This window comes from Protopterus annectens, chromosome 9.part0 (genome assembly GCF_019279795.1).
Source record: "Protopterus annectens isolate FY-2018-M chromosome 9.part0, PAN1.0, whole genome shotgun sequence".
Classification (NCBI taxonomy): domain Eukaryota; kingdom Metazoa; phylum Chordata; order Ceratodontiformes; family Protopteridae; genus Protopterus; species Protopterus annectens.
In genome coordinates, this window is record NC_056743.1 from 684,683,281 (window position 1) to 684,698,848 (window position 15,568).

General features: G+C 37.4%; 1 protein-coding gene across 2 annotated transcripts in view; it reads left to right on the plus strand.

The window, feature by feature from the left end:
* Positions 1–15,568, plus strand: part of CCHCR1 (coiled-coil alpha-helical rod protein 1) — a 673,784-nt gene that overhangs the window by 298,710 nt on the left and 359,506 nt on the right. For both annotated transcript variants that reach the window (XM_044083293.1, XM_044083292.1), the window contains exons 7-8: positions 1,086–1,220; positions 2,631–2,741. In XM_044083293.1, coding sequence (XP_043939228.1) covers positions 1,086–1,220; positions 2,631–2,741 — 246 coding nt within the window. The remainder of the gene's footprint in view (positions 1–1,085; positions 1,221–2,630; positions 2,742–15,568) is intronic.

Sequence of the window (15,568 nt, forward strand, 5' to 3'; positions counted from 1 at the left end):
AGCTTATAAGTGCACATGTTATATTGGTAAACAGAGTGGGAAACACAGGCGAGACGGTCACAAATTCTCTGCTAAGTTTCTTTTTTATGCTGAAAGCTTTAAAGAAGATGTGAAGATGCAAAAAAATAGTATCTTGTGGTATAAGCTAAGCACTTCTCTATAGCACCCACAGGGCTCTGTTTTAAACACAGGCATATTCTGATTAATAAGCCAAGAACACTTAATTAGTCTGAGGTAATAAACGTCAGATGTTGTGTATTGTACAGAAAAGATTCTATTTCAGGTGGATTACTACAGTGCACTTGCCATACTAAAGTGTAGTGAAATATTTTATTAAAGCCCTGATAATTGTTTTAAACTTCTATGACATACATGAGATCAAGCTTGAAAGAGGAATTCTTGGTAGAGAGAGAACATGTTTTCTTGAAAAAAATTTTTAAGAGATCTTTTATTTTAGAATTTGCTGCCTGTGGCTCATTAGAACTTGAACTTCTTCTTCTTCTTTCGGTTGCTCCCGTTAGGGGTCGCCACAGCAGATCAACTGTTTCCATTTCTTCCTGTCCTCTGCATCTTGCTCTGTCACACCAACCACCTGCATGTCCTCTCTCACCACATCCATAAACCTTATTTTAGGCCCTCCTCTTTTCCTATTACCTGGCAGCTTCATCCTTAGCATCTTTTTCCCAATATACTCTGCATCCCTCTTCAGCACATGTCCAAACCAACGTAATCTTGCCTCTCTGGCTTTGTCTCCAAACCTTCCAACCTGGGCTGACCCTCTAATATACTTATTCCTAATCCTGTCCATCCTCGTCACACCCAGTGCAAATCTTAACATCTTTAACTCTGCCACGTCAAGCTCTGACTCCTGCCTTTTTGTCAGTGCCACTGTCTCCAACCCATATAACATAGCTGGTCTCACTAAAAATGTTTCTTCAGGAACTGTTAGCCTTTATTGTGAAGATTCAGATCCAAAAGTATCATTCCTTATAGTGTTTGCAAAGTAATGGTCCTTTGCTTTGTGCCAGTGTGTATCTATTGCTGTATTGTTAATTAATTATTTTTTCCATTATTCCATGCATCAGGTTCCTCTAGACTTGGCAAGCTGGAAGGGACAGCCTCTCTTGACTCGTTGGAGAGAAAAGGTGTTTGCCCTTATGGTTCAGCTGAAATCTGAGGAAATTAGTAATAAAAATGGCCAGAACCAGCTACAGCATCAGGTATGGCATGTAATTAATTTTCTATCACTTTTTAAGAAGTAACTTCACAGTCTGATATTTTCATTGTACTTCTTTGTGAAGTAAACTTTCTATTAACTGTAATAATAGCCATACGTGTATGTTTATATATTTGTGTGTGTGTGTGCATATATATATATATATATATATATATATATATATATATATAATATATGTATGTGCATATGTGTGTGTGTGTGTGTGTGTGTGTGTGTGTGTATATATATATATATATATGTGTGTGTGTGTATATATATATATATATATATATATATATATATATATTATATATATATATGTGTACACACACACAAACACGCGTTTCTTTTTCTGTGCATTTTTGGCAGCTTTTTTGACACTAACAAGATCACTTATGTTTATTTTTATTTATTTTAAGTTATCACCCAAATTGTCCAAAGAACGGATGGTTTACTATTCAGTTCTAAAGTTGCCGTTGACATGAACAGAATACAGTTAACATCAAATCTAAATCAGCATTTTATTCAGAATTGTAACATACTTTATTTTTCTAATTTGTCTTACAGAAGAGGGAGCAGATTAATGCTCATGAGAATTATGAGGAATACTACTTTTGATTCTGTTCATTTATAATGTCACAGAATGCAGTGTTTATTTCATATATTTTGCGCTGTGTTTATGCCCATATTGTAAGCTATTTCTGTTTAATGTGATATTTAGCATGCTTTAATTTCTCCAAGTCTGTGGGTTTCTGGTACCATGATGAGAATGAGCCTCATTCCTAAGTCAACGTATGATTAAAGTTTATGAAATTAGTATTGTTTCAATCTTTGATGGTAGCCAAAAAGTGCTCATTGCAGTACCCACTCTCCTGAAATTCACTTGGAGTTGCACGTATTGGTAGCATATCTGAATATGACTGTGAATTTTTTGATGAGACCCATTGCTCCTAGTACTGTTGGAACTGTCTGGGTATCCTTCCACGTTGCCCTTGTTTCCTCCTGCAGATCCTGGTATTTTATTACTTTGTGTCTCTCTGCATGTAAGACACTGCAATCACTGGGTGCAGCATTTTCAGTGATCAGTTCTACTTTCGACTTCTTTTCATTGACTACTATATCTGGTTTTCCCACATCTATATTTTTAACTGTTGGTAATGGGTGATCTCATGTGATATAAACTTCATAATTCTCTGTAATGCTTTGTGGGTCATGTTTCCAGTGCTTCTCATCTACTTCATTATTGCAATGTTTGCACAATCTCCAGTGCAACAGTCTTACTACATTATTATGCCTTTCAGTATACAGGTTCTTTTGATGTTTGTGATGATGGGCAAGTTAGTGTCTACAGGAAAAAAAAAGAGAAATAATGTAAACATGCAGATATTGGTTATATTTTGTATTGATTTTAAAGATGTCCGAGTTGAAGGCTGGTCTTGAATCAAGTGGTCAACAGCAAGCCATGCTTCTTCATAGTCTGCAGGAGAAAACAGCTGCACTGGAAATGGAGAGAGTTCACAACAGGGTAAGAAAATTAAGGCTGAATCATAATGCAGATATGTTTTTACTTTGGGACTTTGGCTGTGAATTATTTGTGCCAAAGGGGGGATCACTGAGCTAATTCTTGATAAATACGTTTAATAGGAGAATTAATTTCCTCTGGGGAAATGAAGGATGATTTGTCAGCATGTAATGTCTGCAATGAGCAGCAAGGAAGTCTTACAAGCATTTAACATCTATGCTGAACAGTAAGATCAAGGCAGTCTTAATGCAGTGTGTTTCACAAACATTTAAATCTGCACTAACAGCAAGGTGATGCCAATGCGTTATTGCAGAGGCTTCCCATACCCTATAAGGGGAAAATGTAGGTAATGTAATTTTGCAAGATAATTGTAGTTATCACTTAGTACAGTTGGAGGCTGGCATCTGTTGAAGTGAGAATGAGGTTTACTTGAAGTATCTCTGCTGACATTAGACTTAGGAATAGAAACCATTTTTGTGCCAAATTTGCAACAATGAAATGTTCAAATTCTGTACATGATGCAGGATTTGGTTACACTAAACACTGTTGCATTGTTCAATGATCTTGTCTCACATTTTCACTGGATTGGGAACCTCGTAGCTTAGGGTAATGATATTCTGTGTACCTTCTATTTGTTTATCCTTTTTTAAACAACTTTAATAAGTCATCACATTTTCATTTGTAACATGAGTATACACACAACAGAAAACAAAACTAACTGTAATAAGTTCCATTGCTGTTGTCCTGCAATATGTATCTATGTCTATCTATATATATGTATATATATATATATATATATATATATATATATATATATATATATATATATATATATATATAATATATATATATGTGTGTGTGTGTGTGTGTGTGTGTATATATATATATATATATATATATATATATATATATATATGGATCTAGGGCTGTCCATCAAACATATGTTTCACCGAAACGTAAATAGGTGAGCTCAAACTCGCGAAAGTGCATTTTATCGAAAATGCACTTTCGCCAGAAGGTAAGTAGGCAAACAGTTGTTTGCATGTAGGTTTAGTTGTACATCAACATGTGATGTAGATTGTACAGCAAAAACTGTTGCCTAGATCACGGTGCAGTTGGGATAAGGGAATATTCCCTTATCCCCACTGTAGCACGATCTCAGAGTGAGAATATTAAAGTAGGGAGTGTCGGGAGCATAGCCCTCCACATGGGGAAGTGTGTAAGGAGGCTTGCCCCCCCTGCATAAATGTGACTAGTCTTTTATTTTTTAGTATTTTGGGTTTTTTTTTGCGGAAGTGCATTTTCGATAAATGCACTTTTGCGAAAGTGTATTCGGTGGTTTACTTTTCGGTGAAACGTGTGTTCGATGGACAGTCCTAGATCTATATATATAGAGAGAGAGAGAGATGGGTCTATTTGAAAACACCGACGAGAACACCGAGACTGGAAGATCGACAACTGAGATGACCAACAGTTTAAAAGCATGAAACTTCACATGCCCGACAAACCACAATCAACAAAACAAATACCTTTTCTGAAAAACACACACATAACACAAGCACACCAAAAACCTTACAAACCTACACTAAACCTTATATACACAACTATCTATGCATTAACCTTAACCCAAACCCTAACCCTAAGGTCCGTCACTATCGCACACTCACCAAACCCGTGCCCTAACCCGCCCCTAACCCTAAAGTCTGTCACTATCGCATACTTACCCGCACCCTAACTCACTTAACCCGCCCCTAACCCTAAAGTCAGTCACTATCGCACACTTACCTTAACATGTCGGTGTTCTCAGCATCGGGCTTTTAAACTGCCTGTCATCTCAGTTGTTCTTCCGGTCTCTGTGTTCTTGTCGTCGGTGTTTTGGTGTGTCGGTGTTTTCAAGTAGACCCATATATAAAAGTTGCTCAATTCCTGCATTCCCTTTAACATCACTTCCCCTCCTGAATGTTATTTTGCATAAATTGTTCCCAGGAAATTGCACTTGTTTCTATTTGCTCTTTCCCTTTCCTCAAGATTCCAATTCCTGTTCTTTTACGTCCTATACAATATTCAGTACATCTGTTACAATTGGTTTAGATCTTGATTTCCAATTTATAGTAATTGCTTTTTTTTGTAGTCAGTAAGATTAAATTTTGTAAGACCTTACTATGCTTAGACAATATGGATGATGCTAACCAGTTCAAAAGAATCATTTTCTTAGATAAAATAATTTGTTCCCCACATAATATGTGTCAAAAGTGCACTGTCGGGAATTTTTAAAATCTTCTAAATGATTCCCAAAACACATTTCCAATTACCTCTCTTTCCCTATCACACCTCCAGCATTTGCTATCAACATGTGGAAAAATCCTCTGAAGTCTCCTTGGGAATAAAAATACCTATGCAAATGCATCCATGCAAAATCCTAAACCTTTTGTGCTTTGTTGAATACTTGGGAGCCTTACAAATTTCTTCCTGTTGTTTCTTTGTAAATTGCCTTTCCATTCTCTTTTCCCAATCTTTTCTAACCTTCACTGATTGATTTTTTTTAATAGTTACTTTGCAATGTCTTATATGCCGGGAAAATTATTCCTTTTGTTAATAGTAGATTCTGTTGTAGACTCAACTAAAAACTCTACCAGACATGGTCATTCACTTTGCAGTATCATGTCCCTTTCTCTGTGCCTGTACATTAGCGATCTGTGATAGGGAAAGCAATGACATGCCTATATTCTTACAGTCTGTGATGGAGAAGGCAATCAATCTCTTACTTGCAGTCCAAATTTCTTTTCCCACTGTATTACCTTTCTCTCCTGAGTTAAGTGCTCACAATATCTGGGTTCCATCAGTAATTATCTCTCGTAAATTCCATCGCCCTGTTGTCTATTTTCTGTACTTCTACTACCAGACATGCCTTTTGGTAAAATCTTTCTCCTTTCATGCAATGGCTTAGTTCTTAAAATTATCTGCTGCTTATAAATGTTAATATTTTATAAAATTGTTATTTTCCGTAAGGAAATGGATCCTGAATCCTAGTTTGTCTCTATCTCTTGAACTTCCCTCCCCCAATTTCATAACTTTGATGTATAACTGTTTGTTTGAGTTATATATGGGTCTTAACTACAGAACTCTAAAGTACCCCTTTAAATCAGGTAACACTATTGATCTAAGGGGAGACCCAACTTATCCCACTTATTTCCTACTCTCTTCCCCTAACAAATTTCTTCAGCTCTTTATAAATGATCTATAACTTTTCCTTTCCTTGATAAAAATATACCTGACCTGTATATAAGACTAAGGGGACTAATATTTTTTTTTCATAATTTTTATCTTACTGTCCATAACTATAGTAATGAGACTAAGGGGACTAATAATTTTTTCATAATTTTTATCTTACTGTCCATAACTATAGTAATGAGCTTCTGTTATCTTTTTTTATATTAACCTTTGTTTAGTTTCTTCCTATATATATTTAACTGCCATAATGGAATCCTTTTTAGTCCATACATCCTGATACCTCATCTTATCACATCCCCATAATTATGAGTTCTGCTGTACAAATTCATGCTTGAGTACATGGTTTATCCCATTGTTTTATCTTCCTTTATTTTAGATCCCAAAACCTGAAACAATCTCAAAATATCCCACAACACGAAAACGTTCCTTTCTGGATTTATGAAGTATAAAATAGTATAATCTGCAAGTAAAGATAGCTTTTCTTGAATATCATACCAGTTATATCCTTGAATTTGTGACGCCTGTATTTTGTCTGCCTACAGCTTTAAGTTAAAAGGAAATGACATTAGGGAAAGAGGACATCCCTGCCTTATTCCCCTGTTCAAACACATCTTATTAGAGAGGAACCGTTCCACCTTAATTCTTGCCTCCAGTCCTTCATATATCCTCCTTATTAACCGTGTTATTTTATAACAGAATGCAAAGGCTACCATTGTTCTCTGCATAACATCCCAGCTGACCGTTAGGAAATAAAATGCTTTCTGTGCATCAGTACTGTAACAGGTTAAATAATTGGAGGTAGGACCTTTAGAAAAGAGTAGGAGCAAATTACATAGAAAAAAAAGAAAATTGTGGAAACAATACCTGCAGAACAATGTTTTGGAGGAGTGAGGTTTAAGGAAAAGCAAGAATTAATTTATGTAATGCTGGATTGGTGATTGTATAAAAGTATGTATGTAATGTATAATATTTATAACCGTGAACATTTAACATGTTTTTTCTTTTATATAAATGTATGGTTGCATGTGTCTTAAGTAGTAATTCAATAAAGGTGTTTAAAAAATATTAGAATGCCATCATATGCAACTAGATTGAGGAGATTCAGACTGTTTCTAAGGAAGCATCTGCGCAGGTATTTCTACACACACTGCAAAAAATTGCTACAAAGTTTCCCATTAAGGAGGAAGATTGTTGGAGCTGTTTATGAATTGGAAGGTTTCAAAAGGGATCTGCAGACACTGAAAAACAAGTTGATATCAAAAAGGGTAGTATTATCTGGGGACATATTTTTGCTAGTCTGACTGAAGGAGACAGGCCAAGCAGAGGAGACAGTTTTATGGCAAGTCATGTTAAAAGCAAAAAGCTGTAACAAGAAGGTTTTAAAGGGAAGATCCACTGCAGATATATAAAAGCGGAAAGGTTAATGATTGAATTAGCAGAAGGAGAAGGAAGAGACTGGAAAATATGTTAAAATGGATCAAATGTTAGGTAGAAAGTAGAAATGAAAAAATGGGGGGGGGGGGGCAAGAGCTGTACCAGAGGTGTAGATGGGCAAGAGAATTTGGGTATTATGCAGTTAACCTAAGGTAAGTAGTACAGGAGCATAAAAAGGGGCAGTGAAAACCGCTAAGAAAGTAGGACATAGTTGAGTGAATGTTACAAAGAAGAAAAGAGGACACAAGAAATTATAAAATGATCTAGGCAGAAAGAGGATTTCTTATGTTGGATATGACAAAGCATTACCCTTTGTATTGTTCCTGCAAATATATGTTTAGCTTTCTACTTATGGTAGATACTTTTTTAACAAATGTATATATGTGATATTACTGTACAGTGTATACATTAAAGAATCCCCAGTAAGATGATACTTTTTGAAACTGTAAAACTATTTAAAATCAGAGGTGATGCATGCAGTTGATAAAAATGTAAATGTGCTCTGCATATCTGGGCTAAATCTTTTGTAAAGAATAAAAAGGAGAGGTATAAAGCGAATGACTGAAGGTCTGTCTCTGTAGGAGAACATATTTGAACCATGAATAAGGATTGTACTGTATATTCAGTAAGATTTGATTGGTTAATAAAGTTTATTTTCACATTAAAAAAACTCCCAATAGTAGAAGTGTTTTCTTACACTCTGCTTTCCCTTGGATCATAATTGTTTTATTAATATTGTCAAACATTTGTGTTCCCTCCACAAAATCGCATTGAACCATATCTACCAACTTTGGTAACACATTTGCCATTCTCATAGCTAATATAAACATTTTATAATTACGGTTTAAAATTTGAAATGGGTCTCTCTAAATCTAGATCTTAAGGAACTTTGCCTCTGTGGGTAACACATCCAGTACAGGTTTCTTCCAATACTGGTAAATAAAACCTTCCAAACCTTTAGCATTTTCTTCCTTACTAACATCTACATTTCCATAGGAGTGCCATCTGTTTCTGAAGACTTCCAGGTTGATTGATTATATGTAATCATTTTTATCTTATCTTTTCCTACTTAGCAGTTACATTTTGGGCCTTATCTTCCTCTTACTGTGGCATAATTAAGTCTTCCATAAATCTTCACATTTTTGCTTTTTCTTGGTTTCCCATTCCTCTGCTTTATACAGATTTTCACATAATTTCTGAAATATCTTTGTTGATTCTCTGGTTATTTTTTTTCTTGTCATAAGCACCCTACGTTTGGCTACAACTCTTTTACTTTCTGTTGTCTTTTACTGTACTAAAAAGTTTTTGCACTCCAGAGTTGTTACCAAAACACTTGATTAAACCCTTCAAACTCGTGCATATTATCTACATATTCACTTATTTTCCTCTTCCATAATACTTTAACTTTTGATAACCTCTGTTTAATTGCCCCACTGATACCTTCTTATTATTGCAAAGCAGTTTCCATTCCTCACCCATAAACAATATTCCCTGGTGAAAAATTGCTATTTCCTCCAAAATTCTGCTAAGCTGCATAATAGTTTTAGATGGAATATAAATACATAACAGTGCAGTCTTTCTCCCTTGCCAATAATCCCTACGGCCAGAAATCTACCATTATGTTTTCAATCTTCCCTCACTGCTGGAGCCACTCACACAGTCAGTATTACACCCAGGGATGCCAGATTTCTTATCCGGCAGGTAGGGACCAAAAATAAAAGGTCCTTTGCGCTAAGTGAAGACCCCCCCCCAAAAAAAAAGGTCTTTAATTAATGCAGAACACCTTTAGTTCCACATTAAACACAAGTAGCTCCATGTCTGGCGATTTTTGACTGGCTCGTATGCTGGTATACGAGCCATCCAAAAAAATCACAAAAACAGAGCTACTTCTGTTTAATGCAGAACATCAGGCAGTCTGCATTCAACAGAAGTAACTCCGTTTTGTGATTTTTTTGATTGGCTCGTGTACTGGCATACAGGCCAATAAAAAAAAAAGCAAACTGGAGGCTGTTTCGCCGAGATTCTATCCTGCAGTGTGGGACTTGGGAACGGACTGCTGATCCTGGGACAGTCCTGCTCAAATAGGGATATCTGGCAACCTTGATTACACCCCCTTTCTGTTCATGATACAATGCTGAATGACCATTTTGAAATCTTTTCTTTGCCAAATTGACATGCCCATTTCTATTCAAATGTATCTCCTTTAACATTGCAATTTGCACCCTACCCTTTTTAATGTAATTCATTGCATTCTGTTTTTGTCTGTACCTGCAAGGCTATATACATTCTATATTAATAATGACAAAGTAGCATTTCTTATAAAAAGTTATTTCTTTTAATAATTATGCATGACAGTTCTTTTGAATATATGTTTCTAACTTGCAACTTAGACACACACAATAATGTGTGGCTGACTGATCTTGTATGCACTTGCTGCTTCTCATCTGTGATTGAACCCATGTGACAGTCTTCCAGACTTTTCACTTCAATTAGAACACAAGAAAAAATACATTTTTAAAATATTCCAACCCCTTCTATCTCTCAGAATATGCTCAAAACTGTATAGTTTCCAAAAAGGTGAGTTTACCTCTCCATATAGGGACAGCTGTCCTAAACAAATAGCTATGCCCACAGGCATTACCTATTCTAGCATTAGATTTAATCATGCTGAATGTGCATGTAAGCTCCTTTGTTTCCACTTGTACAGATACTGTCTATCTTTGTCCTGTCTTGATTTGTCTGCCAGATGTGGAAAAAAAACTTGCATGCTGTCAGTTAACTTTAATCTTTTGCCTTAAAAAAGCACACCCGCAATGCTTAAATCAACTACACTGTGTACTGTTTTATTTAATGTATTAAATTGCTTGGGGGACAACTAATTACTAAACTGTTAATTTTCCAAAGTTTCAATCTTCATTTACTTTCACTGAACTTCTTGCCAGTTCCCCTTTAATTGCTAATTATAATCGTTCTTTGTGCATATCATTTAGATTGCACTCTTAAGACCCTTTGCTATTTAATTGCTTGCACCTGCAGACTCATTGTCTCCAACTGAAAACATTTGCTAATGGAAAAAACAAGCAGTAGCTTGTAGATACAAAAGACAGTTGTAGAGTTGATTTTAGAATACACTTGTCAGACCTTAGTAAAAAGGCAGTCACTGACAAACCCTCTCCACCTCACATTTAACATACCTCTGCATACTATACAGAACTGCTTTACAGCTGAATATGCAGTTTACAGTGGCAAACTGTAATAGAAATTAGGAATAAAAAGTTTTTTTTTACTTGCAGTTGCTTCTTTGTGCCCTTCATTGTTCTACTAAACATTAATGACAAAGTAGGCATTGTGCTTTAGAGTCCTCCCACCAGTTTAATACCATCAAGAAGCTTCCATTATTTTTCAATCACTTCTAACAAAGTCAAAATTCTTGATTCCTGTGTAATGGAAATGACACTTTACTGTTCTCCCCCATATTCGCTAATTTCATATTATTGCTGGTCTTTTTTCTTATCAATGTGACTTCCCAAAATTGATCTTTCTTTCAAGTCCAAGGTACTCCTTATTCTTCTAGTCAGATCTTTTGCTTTTTTTTCTGTTGTTCACATGTTTTCCTTTGGAGCAGTGGAAAAGTTTTCACTGAAAAGTTCTTTTTGTGGGATTTATTATCAGAAAAAATGAGAAGTTTCTGATTAAACCTTACTTCCTCTTTAGCCTGTTTTGCATCAAAAAATGTCTGATCCTCCAAGAAAAATATTCTGAATGCAGCTGAGTGTAGTAAACTGAATCTCACACTAACCTCTTGACATCCCCCGATTACAGTGATAAACTTGCTTCTCTTCTGCATGGTGGACAGTGAATAATCATTTTTCACAAGCACTGTGGTGTTCCCACTTTTTAATACTTTTCCTTTCAATCACATTTTTGTCATGAGCTGCTCTTTCTGCTGATCTGACTGCATCTTCACCTAAGGAGGCAATTGAGAGAAACTCAATACCTGCTTCACTGTAAGGAATTTAGTAGCTTTGTAGGATGGCCAACATGAGGGCCAGCAGAAAGATCCCATGCTCAGTCCCAGATGAGGGCAGGAATGACGGGAGAAAGGAAAGGAACCAGAGACCTTGCATTAAGCAAAACTCCTACTTAATAAAGTTTGTGACACAGCTCCTCTTTCCTCATGAGCTCTCCCTTGTCTAGTGAAGGGTCCACTTCCCACGGTTCATTGGCTAGCAGAAATGTAGAAGGCAAATCCCAGCAACTGTCTTGAGGAGCAGTGCATTCTGGGATATCAGCATTTGCCTTCCAGTTTTGTAGCATCTAAGTATGATTGTGCCAGGACACTCATCACTTGCATTGGTTTGTGAGAGCTGCCAATGAAGTTTGTTATCCCCCCCTTTCAGTCAAGAAATGCTCATCTGAGAGTTGAGGAGATTCCCACTTGGTACTTCTGCACCATTTGACCCCACAGAGGTGTGACCCAGACATTGGACATGAAAACATTATTCATAGGATGGGACTTGTCCTTGTGGGTGTGAGAGGAAAACCATTAGGAATAGCATTTCACGTCCATAATATCCAAATAATGCAACTGGTATGTATTACCTTCAGTATTGGGAATTTGTCACACGTTTGCCTGCCGTTTACTCACCATGTCTCTCACAGGCAGTTCCCTGCCACCACCTGCTAAAATTAGAGATAGGGAAGTGTCTCCCTTTCAATTACTTTCCATGATGAAGGTGACTGTGAAGATCCAGAGTGATGTGTGTCTAAGACAGACAAGGATAATCAGATCTTCCACCTTCATTTCTCCCTTTTAGATGATTATTTCTTTGGAAGCTCTGTCAGGCTTATGAAGTCTACCACAGACTGAACTGTTGACCTTTTGCCTTCTTCCCAAAAATGGTTGATAGTATCTGGGGAAGAAGTATGACAAACTTTGTGTCATTCACCCATGGAACCCCTTTTATGGATACTATTTTGCAGCTTGAAAGCATCTGATTTTCTATTACCGTAACTCCTAAGAAGCTGGGCGTCATCTGTAATCATACGGTGGAGTAGAGTTGACAGCGTGACTGAGCATCACAGGCAGACTCCCTTGTGATCTAATCAGTTCACCATACATCTAGGTACACTTCTTATGTAAAAACTGTTTGATTTCTACCACACAATAGCCTGTACACATTATTTTTAAACACTTTTATTGAACTATCACTTGTGACATAGGCAAACTTACACTTATATAAAAGTAGTCAGCCTTAGTAACATTTGTAAACATTATATTTTCTGTACCATATAATCAAAGCAACATTACATAAATTGTTCAGTTCATGTTTTCTCTTAAACCTTATTCCTTCTCCAAATTATTTTTCTGCATGTATTGTTCCTTCAGTTTCCATTTTTTCTATGTAATATACTCCTACCTTTTCTAAAGATCTCACTTTCTGTTTTCTTATCTGTTACAATATTCACTGCTTCAAGTGTAGTTGGTTTAGACTTTGATTTCTATTTTCTAGTAATTGCTTTTTTGGCAGCCACCAGAATTAAAACTTAAGGCCTTCCTATGTTTAGGCAATTCAGATCCTGTATCCCAGCTCAAAAAAACAATTTCCTTAATTTATACTCATTTGCTCGCTTAACATTCCTGACAGAGTAAGGGAATTTTTAAAGTCTGCCAACTCATTACACTCCGCTAATGTATGCTCCCAGGTACCTTTTTCTTCCCCGTTACACCTCCAACATTTACCATCTACCTAAGGAAAATTTCTTTTGGAGGCCTCTTGGAATATAAAAGTATCACTGCAAAAACGTCCAGGCAAAAATTGTAAATCTTCTAGATGTTATTGCATATTTGGGAACTATATTTATGTCCCCCAATTGTTTCTTTGGTAAGAGAAAGATGTGCAATTCACAGTCTTTTTCTGACCTCTGGTTGATTCCTGTAGTTATTGTGCAATACTTTATATGTTCTACTGATTATCTCTTTTTAACAACTTCTCTTCTAGTTTCAGTTAAAAACTCAGCTAGTGCAGGTCTTTCATTTAGGATTCCTCTATTCCTTTCTCTTTGTTTATACTCTGTTAGTCACTGATAGGGAAGGCAATCACTAGCCTGCAATCCAAATGTCTTCTTGGCCCCTTCCCATTCTATTACCTTTTTTCTCTAATTACCGCAATACCATATAAAGAAAAAATAATTGACTTCAACAGTTGGCTTAGTTTCTGGTGTCATTTCAAGGGGATCCAGTATCTGTCTGCCTGGGATAACATGGTTGACAAGCCTCAATGCTTTTCCAGATGTGGCCTCCACTTGTCACCCCTGGGATTTTGGATTTTGGCCAAGGTTCTTGGCTCCCACATTGTGCCTGTTTTAGGTAATGTCCCAAAGACAAATCTTCCAACATAAAAGATCTGTTAAAAAGCAAATTGAAGGTCATCCTGCTTAAACATAGGAGCCTTAACCTGCAAATGCACTCACTGGAGGCTCTCCTTGCACTGGAAGATGCCAACATTTGTGCAGTCATGGAAACTTGATTCAATGCTACGGAGAGCACCACAGCCTTACCAGGCTATATCTCATTCCACACATTCTGACCACAAAATGAGGTCTGGAAGACTAAGGCTGGTGGAGACTCTTGTCTTCATTAAAGACAAGCACACCTCCAGACTGGTTTGCCAGTATGATGCACTAGAACTACTCCAGATGCAACTGACAATTGGCAAGATACCCATCCAAGTTATAGTCAGCTATAGACCCCTCTCCCTGACTTAGGACACCCAGTGCTCCTACCTGGACCTACTTGACTCCATCAAGGTACCCCCTAGCATCCTGATCCTTGGTGACTTCAACTACCCCACCATAGACTGGGTGAACTATTCCTGCACTAATGCATTCACCCAACGAGTCCTTGACTTATCAATTCTAATGCACTAGACCAGCTAGTCTCATCCCCACAAGGGGGGAGATAACATTCTGAACTTGGTTCTTATCAACACGGGTGACCGCTGCACCATTCTCATAGCAAGTTCTTCCCTGGTGAGATTCGACCATCTGTCTGTCTTATTCAAAGTTTCTGTTCCGCACACCCCCCCCCCCAACTGTAACCAGGCTAAAAAACTTGTCAAAACCTGACTACAGCCTTCTAAGGGAGGGTATCAGTAGCTTCACACCACTGCCCCCCTCAGAGGATGCAGACAGCTATGCTGATCAAGTACGCCAATGCAGTATACCACCACCTGTACAACTGCATGGACTCAGCCATACCCAACCGAACTAAAACCTACTTCTCAATGAAATACAAACCCATCTAGTGGACATTATCTGAAAGGAAGAAACTGTTGTCCAAGGGTAAAAAGACACAAATTCCCAATTGGAAAAACTCCCTCCTTAGCTTCAACAAGCAAATTAAATCACTAGTGAAAACCTCCAAAGCCAATTATGAATCAAAACTAGACTCTGAAACAAAGGGTAACCACAAAGCCTTCTTCAGTTACGTCAGAAACCTCCATGGCAAAGCCCAGGTTTGTTCCGAATTAGTTCTTAACAGTACCACTTTCACTGATCCTGTTAACTTAGCCAGCCTGCTAGCAGGTAGGTTCAGCGCAAACTTAACCCCCCCCCAAAGGCCCATTCAACATCCCCGATACTTGTTCTGCACCTCACATCTCCGTAGATCAAGTGTTAAAGGTCTTATCCAAGGCAAAGAACACAGCTTCCATGGGACAGGATAGTTATCCCAGGCTGTATTCTGCACCATCTCCAGCAAGAACTAGCCTCGCCATTGAGCACCCTATTCAACCACAACCTAAGTACAGGCAACATTCCAGCAGAGTGGAGAACTGCCATTGTCATCCCCTTGCACAAAGGTGGTTCCACTACTAACCCTGGAAACGATCGCCTCATTAGCTTGACAAGTCTGATCTGTAAAGCCATGGAGCATATTATTATGGACCTCATAAATAAGGACATAGGCAATGTCCAAGCACTTGACTCAGCCCAGTTTGGATTAGTCAAGGGCAGATATTGCCTGTTGAACCTGGTTGACTTTTTTGAGACATGTCACCAAGGCCCTGGATAAGGGAAAGTCAGTACACACAGCTTACCTTGACTTGGCCAAAGCCTTTGACACAATTCCCCACTGTAGCATCATCAAAAAGCTAACACAGCTT